General features: G+C 36.7%; 2 protein-coding genes across 2 annotated transcripts; one reads left to right on the top strand and one right to left on the bottom strand.

Moving 5' to 3' along the window:
* The first annotated feature begins 340 nt into the window (after positions 1-340).
* mst (misato mitochondrial distribution and morphology regulator) lies at positions 341-2,954 on the top strand. The gene is made up of 2 exons (XM_089637508.1): positions 341-1,100; positions 1,565-2,954. Exons 1-2 carry the CDS (start codon positions 624-626, stop codon positions 2,729-2,731), a joined length of 1,644 nt encoding a protein of 547 aa, XP_089493634.1. The 5' UTR covers positions 341-623; the 3' UTR covers positions 2,732-2,954.
* Positions 2,955-3,194: 240 nt separating this feature from the next.
* On the bottom strand, positions 3,195-10,901 carry scaf6 (SR-related CTD associated factor 6). Its single transcript, XM_089637503.1, has 13 exons — positions 10,757-10,901; positions 10,498-10,668; positions 9,019-9,284; positions 7,428-7,590; positions 6,162-6,309; positions 5,832-5,908; positions 5,444-5,642; positions 4,718-5,366; positions 4,418-4,551; positions 4,164-4,331; positions 3,931-4,080; positions 3,659-3,837; positions 3,195-3,448 (listed from the first exon to the last, which is right to left on the bottom strand). The coding sequence occupies exons 1-13, from the start codon at positions 10,779-10,781 to the stop codon at positions 3,348-3,350; spliced, it is 2,430 nt and encodes an 809-aa protein (XP_089493629.1). The 5' UTR covers positions 10,782-10,901; the 3' UTR covers positions 3,195-3,347.
* Positions 10,902-11,171: the final 270 nt, after the last annotated feature.

Raw genomic sequence — 11,171 nt, 5'->3', positions numbered from 1 at the left:
CCCCCATGGATTTAAAAATTGTGGGGAATCACATATGATATTTTTGGCTGTGCGGAATTTTTTCCAGCGAAGTTCTGTAACAATGGATTTCAAATATTTTGTGGGGAGTACTCATTTTGAATTATTTTTGTGGGGAATTATGTTTTACAGAAATTCTCTAACCCCCCCCCCCCCCCCATGGATTTCGAATAATAAAAGGGGGAATCAAGCTCACGTAGAATATTTGTGGGGAATATGTGGGCAGAATTTATGCGAGTTCATTCGAATTACTGCAACTGAAATTCGGCTACTAAATGTTTGAAAAACGGCGACATTAGGCCGAGATCCGTTGGCAACACTGTCAGAAACTTCGAGATTCAAAATTCTGTTTTGACAGATCCGTCACGAAAGCGTCGAAAAAATTAACCTCGTGGAAACAAATTTTATTATTTACTCTTCTGTATCATGTAACGTCAATGCTCTGTATATTTTTAATGTACAGAATTTAGCTTATCAACTTTTAGTTACAGCAATGTAATATTTATTTACTACAGTGGGTGTGTTACGTTTATAAAATTAAGCATTTCCTATGATATACGTGCTCGGGTGCTTTCAATAACAAAATACATTCGTTCTTTACTACAATGGGGACAACACGAGAAATTATTTCGCTTCAGTTTGGACACTATGCCAATTTTGTCGGAGCTCACTTTTGGAATGTTCAAGAATTGGGGTTTGACTACACCGGTCAAAAATCTTCTCAAATCAATCACGATGTTTTATATCGAGAAGGTCAGACTATTGATAATAAAATCACGTACACTCCCAGATTATTGCTGGCTGATCTCAAGGGGAGCTTGAAAACCCTTCCAGAATCTGGTTTGAGTATAACAAATGCAGAAGAGGATATATTATGGGACAGAGTTGAAAGGAAAGTAGAGCCGATCATAGAAAAAAACGAATACCTCAAGTTTATTGATAACGTTGGAGAAAACATCCCTGATCTTAGTGAAGATTTTGATTTCGAAAAGAATGTTTCCACTTGGACGGATTATTTATACCCAAGGTTTCATCAGAGGACTGTCAACATTGTTAATGAATACCAACACAATAATGAAGACGTAAGATTAATCTTTTGTTTTTGTATTATATTTAATTCTTCTTATTATATTAACTCCCTATAGACCACTCAATTTGGCTGGTTCAAACGTTGTTTGTTGCATACAGACCACGCGATGGTTGGTTCAAATTAATCAGTAGCTCCTCTGGGGATCTCCATCAAAACTTCACCATCATTAGTCATGCCTGTCAGTTTATTTATTTTTATTCTTTAAATGTGCACTAACAAACAACTACGCACAATGGCTTCCTAGGCAGACTGAAGTTGGTTCAACTCGGTTGGATGCTCTGGCAGTATAACCGTTCAACTTGACAGCCACGCCCCCTTATCGCGTATAACGCATCTCCACACAGTTCAACTCAACTAGATTGATGCAACCGCTCAACCAAATTGAATGGTCTGTAGCACCCATCACTTTTATAAAAGAACTATTGATGAATGATGAGTTATGTTTAACTTTTTCAGGTTACGTTTGAAACCTACAATGCTGGAATAAACATTTGGAAGACTGAACAGTTTTATGAAACATTGTGCGATAACATCCGTCACTATGCTGAGGAATGTGATAGTATCCAGGGATTCCAAGTCCTTCTAGACTCCACAGATGGCTTTGGAGGTCTCGCCACCCAATGTATCCAGCACCTTAATGATGAATATTCCAATAAAACTATATTTGCTATCCCACTGATAGCTTCACACTTTACTGACAACAATCCTATCGATCAAAAACAAAGAGAGTTATCCAATTTAAAAGACTCGTCGAGATTAATAAACCTTGTACAATGTTATGAAAGTCTATTTGAGAATGCCTCCCTGTTTGTCCCCATGTGTTGCGGTGAAAAGGGGTGGCGCAAACCAGGCTTCAAAAGGCAATTTTACAATCTGAACTACAATTCCGAGTGCTATTATCAGTCATCAGCCATACTGGCCTCTGCTATTGATACCATTTCATTGAAATACCGCCAGAAAGGCAATGAATATAGTTTATCAGACATTTGTGCAGACATGACAGGATACGGAAGAAAAATGGCAGCAGCCAGTTTGGGTCTTCCATTTAATCTAAAAGAAAAAGATTTCTTGATAGATCACTTGGATCGTAATAATTCTCCTCTTTGGACAACAATAACCCCTAGTTGCAAAGTCTCTAATGACAAGGTGTTCCAACATATCACAGTCAGGGGCATACCGGAAGATAAATTGAAGAAACCAGTTCATAGCGCAAAGCAACAATTGAGTATGGCTGCCTATAACTGCACAAGTGTACAAGAAATGTTTCAGTTTTACTTTCAGTGCAATAACTTTGCATCGGCAAGTAATGTGATGGTGTTTCCTGATGGATTGGAAATAAAGACACCATATCCTAAGATTTTCAGCAAAGATTTGAACAAAAATGGATTCGTAAAGGAATTTGTTAATAATGAAACAGCTGAAAGTGTTCCAGTTATATCGGGACTTCACAATGGAAACTTCATGTTTGAAACATTGGAAAGTCTTCGTAGAGAAGCTGCCAGAATTAAAATAGGGAAAATGCACAAGTTCAAAGACGATGGACTTGAAGTTGATGATTTTAAGAATTGTTTGGATAATTTAGCAGAAATACAATCAAATTATGAAGATAACTTTGAACTTTGAAGAGACTACATAAATCAACTTAATTATGCATTTTGTTATTTTAAATTAAATAATGCGAAGACATAAATTATGATAAAATAGTAATATGTTGTCGCTTGCAAAAAATCTTACTAAACTTAGAAAAAAAATAATTAAAAAAACAACATAATTTGTCAAGAAATGTAATAGGTTTGATGTTGCCTGCTATTTATGAAATAATCACCTTGGAGGTTTTACTTCACTAACAAAGATGTATAAAATTGTCTTCATAATGTAAGTAAAATATTCAGTTGACTACACCTACATTTCTTTTTACTATGTGCATTGTATAAACCTATTCGCTCGCCCCCTCTCCAACGCCCAGTGCATAGCTGCAACTCGAAAGTGAAGAGACTCGTGTGCACCAAATATTTTTATTTTGGGCATGAGTACCTTTTACAAATTTGGTAATAAATAAATAAATGAAATTGTTTTATGTAAAAGATAATTTTTAAATGATCATTTTTATTTGAAGACTAAAAATATGTATACATATTAATATAAGACTTCCATTATTATTATTCTACAAAAATAAAAGTAAGATTTTTGAAGTCAGAGGGTGCTTAATGTGAACAACACAAATAATGTAAAAAATATTCTACGCTCTTTCTAATGCTCTTTCTTTCATCCTCGTGATAAAAGCAGCACCTTTGTTTTTTCTGAAATTTTCATAGGGATCATTCAAATTGACTCCAACGCCTGAAAATAAAAGGGTAACATTTTAAAGTAGCGGTCAAGGTCTGATAAAGGGCTTTAATCACTACAAAAATGTATGCAGTTTCATATATTATTATTATACAGGACACATCCCCTTTTAAAGCAATCTGATGAGGTATATTATCGGCAATTTGCACCACACCATTGACATCATGAATGGGATAATACTCATGGTAGCCAATAGAGACCTACCCTTATATTGATCTTGCCTGTCCCGCACTGCTCCAGCATTAATGGGAGCTGCAATACCTTGTCCCGCGGAGCCCAAACCTCCCTGACCCCACCCCATTCTCCGCAACATCTGATGGCCCTTGTTAGATGGGTCCAACTCTGACAGCTCATTCGGATTGGCAAAGGACGACGGTGTTGACCTGTGTACAATAATTACAATAAAGTTCTTAGTGTTTACCTTCAACATATGTATAGTGCTGTATATAATATTATATGTATTATACTGTACTGACATGAAGCTGGGCGGTGGAGAGGAAGATGGCGGTGTTGGGGAGCGCCGCGAGATGCGACTCCTGCGTCCCCCTCTCTCTGGAGACGAGATTCGGATGGGAGGAGGAGATTTAGACTTGGATCGCTCGCGACTTGGACTACGACTTTTAGACCTGTAAAATAAAATTTTAATTTAAATGTAACTCGCAGCAGAAGTAAAAAGGGGTTTTTACTTCAATAACAAAGGAATAACAACCTGTATCTTCTTGCTGGAGGAGATCTTACGTTCAATATGTCATATTTAATTGGTGTTGGAGAACGTGATTTTTCCCGCAGGCCGTTTTTAATATCATCTTCTTTCTGTTTTCGAACAGCATTTTTAGCTCTATAATATTCATAGAGTCCTAATTTCTCCCACCCTTCACTGAAATACCGAAAATGAGTACATTTAGACCATTCTTTAGAGTACAACAATATGAACAAGAAATTATTGATGCAATGAGGACTTACCTGTCTTGGGGCCTTGTGTGGTTGGGTTTGGCGTAAAAGGCTTTCACTGCAGCGAGTAGACGATCAGATGGGGGAGCGGGGGGAGGTAATCTGATGGATTCTGGATCTAAGGGTTTGTAATCAGAGTCTTCCAGCTGAAAATAAATATTCAAATGCATTCAAATTTACATCTAATTTTTGGTCAAAGTATAATAATAATACTATGCAATGTCTTGAGTAGATTAATAAGATAGTAATCAATTTTGCCCCAGTTCCAATTATTTGATAGGCATCTTGGAACATATGAAGAACTTATCTTACCATTATTAAGGGTACCATAAGACCAGCGGGCAATTCGAAATAAGGAACAGACGGCATCAGATCTTCTGGACAAACTTCTGGTACATTGGCAAAACCCGGGGGCGGCTTTGACAGGTCCGGAAGCCCATTTCCAAATCCCGGTGGAATTTTCTCATTGAAGAATCCCGGAGGTGGCAGTGATAAATTAATGGAAGGAACAGACGGCGTTGATTCATCGCCGTGATCATTCAATGATAAATTGCTATTCATGATGTGATAATTTTGTTCAAAGTCATACAAGTTATTCTCATTGTTGCTTCCCTGTGAACCATTGGGTGTTCCATAATTATTGGAGCTCGATTGATCAATCATCGGGAACAAGGGTTGATTATTGGTACTGCAAAACTCGGGTGGTTCAAAAGTCATAGATTGATTATTTTGAAATTGTCCACTCTGTTGATTAAAATTTTGTTCTGTAAAGTTGTTGGAGCCAAAGTGAACATTCTGCTGTTGGGTTTGAATAGAAATATTATTCTGAGAAGCATTCGCATTACTAGTTGGGTCAGGAGTGTTATTGCTCATCTGACTGTTCAACACTTGCTTCTGCATTTCTAGCTGCTGTATTTGCTGTAAAGTGTGTGTCACAAAAGCTTGGTGCTGCTTCTGGTAACTGTAAAAGAAACATTCACTAAGAATAGAGTCATTCAATGTTATACATGATTTAAGACAATGTTCAATACCACTTACTTCTCGAAAGTGGACTTAGTGGCCTGAGTGAGTGGTGTAATAAGATTAGCGTACAAAGAAATCAAATTGGCCTGATACTCTTGATACGAAGTTGTTGGACTTTTCATCTTTTCTATGACTGAAGAATCAAAGTAATTACTTTTTGATTCCCATAGCTTGAGTAACTTGTTCAGTTTAGTTTCCTGATCCTCTGTAATTGCTAAAAATAAAATATATCGGAGGTTATAGCAGAAAATATGGAATGTATAAAATATGAAATACACATAATGGGTCATGAGATCCTGATCATGATGAGTGCTATCATGAACGCTTGATGTAAGACAAAGAGAGCAGCAGGAATTCAAGTGTATTCCCCAGGACAACAGAAACACATGTCATTAGTCATTACCTATACTTGCATTACAAAACATCGGAACAACCACATTTTCCAGGTTTTTTTTCAGGTCATCTGCATTTTTACGAGCGCTGCAAAATGAATTTATAAAAAAGTAAAAACCGTGTCTTATTAAAACTTATAGGTACATACATTACATTTTTTAGAAATTCAATTGGTAAAGGTTAGTGAAAGGGAATATCTTTTTACAATCTAATTGCAATCAGATATTGGATTATGTTTATTACTTCTGAATGTTATCAAAGATGGGGGCAATTGTGCTATATTATTATTGATTAAAGATTACATGAAAACAACCTGTTCATTGATCAAGTTGACACTTACCAGTGGTGTAAAACGTCATTCACCAAGTAGATAATGTGAAGTTTTTGAGTAAATGTTGAGCCATTAGTTGTCAGCTTCTTGAGAAGATATTGGGCAATGACTGCTCCAGCATCGTAAGTTGTTGCATGGTTTAAGATCCAGCCCTTACCTAAACAAAAATCAACATATAAACTTAGATATTTTTTATATAGATCTAACAGAAAAAGTACAGAGACGATTTACAAAAATACCAAGAACTTTAAAAGACTGGCAATGTGAAGACACAACATGACATCGATTCTACTAATATAAACCAATTTAAAGCTCCATTGGATTCTTATTTAGAGAGAAGAAAGGATTAACTTATTTTAAATTAAAACAACTCAATTACTGTTATTACCATTATTGTTATTAGACTAGTAAGCAGATTTTATTTTTGAGGACTAAATAGTGATATTACAGGGCGATTTGCTCGTATACTGTCAGATTAATTTTTCACAAATTAGAGAAAGGAACGGCCACGTCCACTCCGCGCAACTTCATTTGTTCCCCTTTCCCTGATACCTCATACAACATGCACTACATATGTCCCATACACAAATGCAAAATGTCCCACCACCCAAGTATTTGTCCCAACTCTTTTTCTTTGTACTACTGCAAATGAGATGGTGAGGTGGTGGGTGTATTGGCATTACAACACTATGTTTTGGGTATGGGACATTTTTGTACCAGAGCTGTGAGGTGGTCGATGTATTGCACATCGACCATTTGAACACAGCGTAAGAGAAATCCAGTGGCGTAGGTATACCATTCTCACGGGGAGGGTTGACTGACGGTAAGGGGTGGTGAAGGGAGGGGTTTATTATTTTTATGTGAACACCGCGCAAGAGTCCCAACTGCTCCCAAAGGAGGGGCTTTGAGGGAGAGTTGGGATGAGTGAGGATAGGGGGGGCCGAGGAGGTGAGGGATTATGTGAATAACGCACTTGATATACCCACTGTCTATATTTATGTAAGAATTTTCCATAACAAATGTATGTGAAAACTAATTAAAATAAACAATTTTGTAATGTTTTTAAAATTAATAATTAAATTGAATTGAATTGAACACCTCATTTCAGTATTTGAGTACCTCATACAAACTCATCCTGATATTGTGTCCTACCCAACACTAATTTGGATGTCTATGGTGATCAATAAGGTCATCAATATTGTCAATATTTGTTTCAAGTTTATTAACTAAAGAAAAAATAAATTCAAATATATGTATTGATAATGGATTAATTACCTGTAGATATGCTATCTTTAGTGCAGGACTCTATAATAGGCTGAAGAATATTATCAAAATCAGTCAGAGAAATGTTAGCCTCCGTTGCTAGTCGCTGAATCATTTCAGTCTGAGCCTTGGCCACCGTCTCTTCTATCTGTGTTTGCTGCTGTTGTATCAATGACTGAAAATAATATCATCGTAACGTGTACTATCCCAAAGATGAAAAAGACATTATTTTTTAGCTGTGGATTCGTAATATGTACCACAAAAAGATCTAAAATTGGCATTTCAAAGACATTAAGCAAGAAACACATAGAGGAAAACCATTTTAAAGAGGATTCTTTGAGTGTATTTATGCACACCTCCCATCAGTCCCCTCTTACCCCGCAAACAATATGATAAACTTCAAAAGGGTGCTCAGCAACATTTATATTTGTAACAAATATAATAATTGAATTTAAAAAAAAAAATTTCACCTAGCATCAGTACCCAAGTACTTATAGAAGTAAAATGTTTAAATTTAAGGCAGAGACTTTTGAAGAAAACGGCAACGGCAAGTCACAAACGCCACATGCAGTTAATGATATGTCTTCAAGCGTCATTTTCGGACCTGTCTTTGCCAGTCTGTCTTCAGCAATTAATACAATACAGCAAACGATATTACAAGAGGAGACGATGACATGTTGCTGTAGCACCGATATTGAAAAAGAAGAAGTCCAGTACTACCAATAATAGAAGATGGTTCCTACAAAACATTTATAAAAAGGCACTTAAATGGGGATGAAGAGGTATTCAGGGATTATTGCCGGTTGAATAAAATGCAGATCTTGTTCCAAAAACTACTAGGAAAGTCACTTAAATGAACATAAGTCACCACTTGTCGCCCGGCCTAGAAGTGCATCTATATCAAATAATAGAACATGAACATCATTGTAGTTTCAGAAAAAAGGTTTCTTACAAGAGATTAGTGAGGCGAGTAACATGACTATAAATAATATAAACTACATCGATGTATAAATTTCAATGATTTGCTTCAGAACCTCAAAATATCAGGACTTTCAAATGACTTGCATCATTAACATCATCCCTAAGATAACAAAGGTTTATATCAAGAAGTAGGTGCTCACTTTCATAAAATATTTTCTCTTCAAACAATATGATAAACAGCATTATTTATTTTATCTTTCTGGCGTAATGCGGGATATGAGTAATACTTCACAGAACAACAATTCATCTAATATGGTAAGTACAGTAATATGAAAGTAAGGGCGGCAAACTGTGATATCGGTGACAGAATTATTTAACGAGAATATTTTAAATGTAGTATTATTAATTTGCCCAGAAAATAACTTTTTTTTTCAGATTGTACAAATATACTTAAGACTCAAAATCCCTTGAGAATATGACCGTTCAGAATCGGCACCATAGGGTCGTGTTGGAGTTCAACGGAATGATGCGGATGCGCCATATGGTGTGTTGGCGTTCAACGGAATAATGTGAATGTGCTGTAGTGCATGTTGACGTTCAACAGAATAATGTGGATGCGCCATATGGAGCGTTGGGGTTCCACAAGCTAGAAATGATAATATATGTTATAACTATTTCTCACCGAATGCTGCGCATTTAAATTGGCCTGAGATTGCTTGATCTGTTCATTCAGCACCGCTTGCTGGGCATTTATCACCAGTACTGCAGGAGACATTGTGTTGGAGACTATGAGCTGCGGAGGGGGAGGGGGAACCGGGAGGGTGGAGGTTCCTCCCCCCTCACTGCCCCTTACGCCCCAACCACCACCTCCATTTCCCTCGGTGGAAGAGAATCCACCATGACTACTGCTGTAGCCACTCTCCTCACGGTTGGAAGACTGTTTTAGTACTAAAAGTTAAAATAAATTCATATTATACACACGACGTAGACGGCCCCTGTGGTCGAGGGGTAAGGCTCGTGACTAGAAAGCTGGAGATTGCGGGTTCAAATCCCGGCGTGCGCAATTAAATTTTATTTGATTAATTTGTTTTATTTCACAAATTGCTCATTTAAAATAATATTTACTTTACTTACGGCACATTCCAGAGTGGAAGATACTCTCAGTATCGTGTGTAAGAACACCTTTCAGAATTGAAACGTTGCTTGAAATGGCTTTTGCCGTGTTTGGTGAACAGATCTAAATAGCCGGGTACTTCCCCACCTTGCTAGTCCCCATCACCTCCCGCTCCCTTCTACCCTCAGCCCCACAAAATACCTCGATTGGGGATGCCGTAGTCTCATTGGCTCCAGACGGTGGGGAGCACTTGGGACAGTAGTGCAGTTTCACATTAAGCTAATATAACTATGGCTAGGTACTCATTAGCTTTGTATCTTCTACCACAGGCTTGGTAAATAATACGCAAAATTAAGATTATTGCGGTATTACATGACCTAAATTTGTATTTGCAATAACAAGCACAGAATTATTCTATTTTATTGCCAGCCTTTTGACAGAGATGCAGGATAAAGACAAATCATTAACTTGAAAACCTCACAGATCATGAGACAATTATACCGTTCTGAAGGTCTCAAAGAATGCCAGATGGTGAGACGCCAAAAGTTATCATAAAGTGGAAGCTACCCAGAGGCAAGATGTGATTGATGGCGTAAAGACGGGAGGAACGGAGGACAGGAGGCGAATGGCGAGAGACTGCATCCAGTGGTGAACATTTGTCAAGGAGTTCAACTCTCACTAGCTTGCGCTAGTGAGAGTTGAACTCCTTGACGTCACTGCTGATGATCATAAAATTTTGACAGTGGCTTAACATATCTTACATTCAGTTTCGTGTATTGGATTATGGTTAACATCAATGACTAAATAAATTTTTTTATGATTTCGGAATGTAGGTTTTACTCATTATACTTCACAATTTAGATAAATGCTTGGTTTAGTTGGGGTTTGGTAAATTTAAAACAAAATATTCAATGGCAAGGCGCATCCTCCAAACAAAAGAAAAAATATTGACTGAGTGGGAATTACATGATTTACCAATCTTATCCTAAAATAACATGGCTAATTCGAAGACAAAGATTTGTGCAAGAGAAAGACAGTTATACGTACTTGCTTGCTCTGTGGTCACTTTGTATTGATAGTAATTAAAATACTCTCCTCCATACAGAAAGCTAAACTTTGGATTATTTTTTTGTTTCGACTTCGTCATTTGTTCAAATTCTGGGCCATTTCGAGCAACAAACTGAGCTAGCTTGTCTATGATGTTTCGAAGATCAGTATCTGAAAAATTAAAATCATTTTTGTAAAGCACAATTGAAACATTTTGTATTGAGATAACTTCGTTTTGATTAAGATCATTAGGATCAACCTTGTGGAGGCTGTGGGAGATCCATGGTTAAATTAAGCTATTATATGGATTCTCGGGTGTTTGCATTCAACTTAATATTTTATTTTTGCAAAATACAACACGGCTACACTCATTTCGATCAATTTGACATCCGTTTGTCTCCGTTGCTCTCAACCCATAGATAAAATCGGATAAAATAATGCATAGATATTAGTGATGGGCAGGATCGAGGTAGGTACATTTAAACTGAATAAATAATACAAATAAGTTTCGTGCCTACTTCCAATTCTAAAGAAATATTATATACTTAAAACAATATCGAATGTAATATTTATATATTGGGCCAATTCCATCTTTTACATAAAAACATACATAACCTTAAGATAAAATTTCGTTTAACAAGCCATCAGAGATATTTTTGACATTTCTCGGAGTT

This window comes from Hesperophylax consimilis, chromosome 1 (assembly GCF_061612785.1).
Source record: "Hesperophylax consimilis isolate HC1 chromosome 1, BYU_Hcon_1.0, whole genome shotgun sequence".
NCBI classification, from domain to species: Eukaryota; Metazoa; Arthropoda; class Insecta; order Trichoptera; family Limnephilidae; genus Hesperophylax; species Hesperophylax consimilis.
Note: the sequence above shows the minus strand (reverse complement) of the source record. Positions and strands in the feature narration are given on the sequence as shown.

Bases quoted from the DNA above. Each gene is read 5' to 3' on its own strand.
- mst (XM_089637508.1), top strand. From the start codon at position 624: ATGGGGACAACACGAGAAATTATTTCGCTTCAGTTTGGACACTATGCC. The intron at 1,101-1,564 runs GTAAGATTAATC...TAACTTTTTCAG, and splicing joins ACCAACACAATAATGAAGAC to GTTACGTTTGAAACCTACAA.
- scaf6 (XM_089637503.1), bottom strand. From the start codon at position 10,781: ATGGATCTCCCACAGCCTCCACAAG. The intron at 9,285-10,497 runs GTACGTATAACT...TTTAACTTTTAG, and splicing joins AGTGACCACAGAGCAAGCAA to TACTAAAACAGTCTTCCAAC. The intron at 5,909-6,161 runs GTAAGTGTCAAC...TTCATTTTGCAG, and splicing joins AATGACGTTTTACACCACTG to CGCTCGTAAAAATGCAGATG.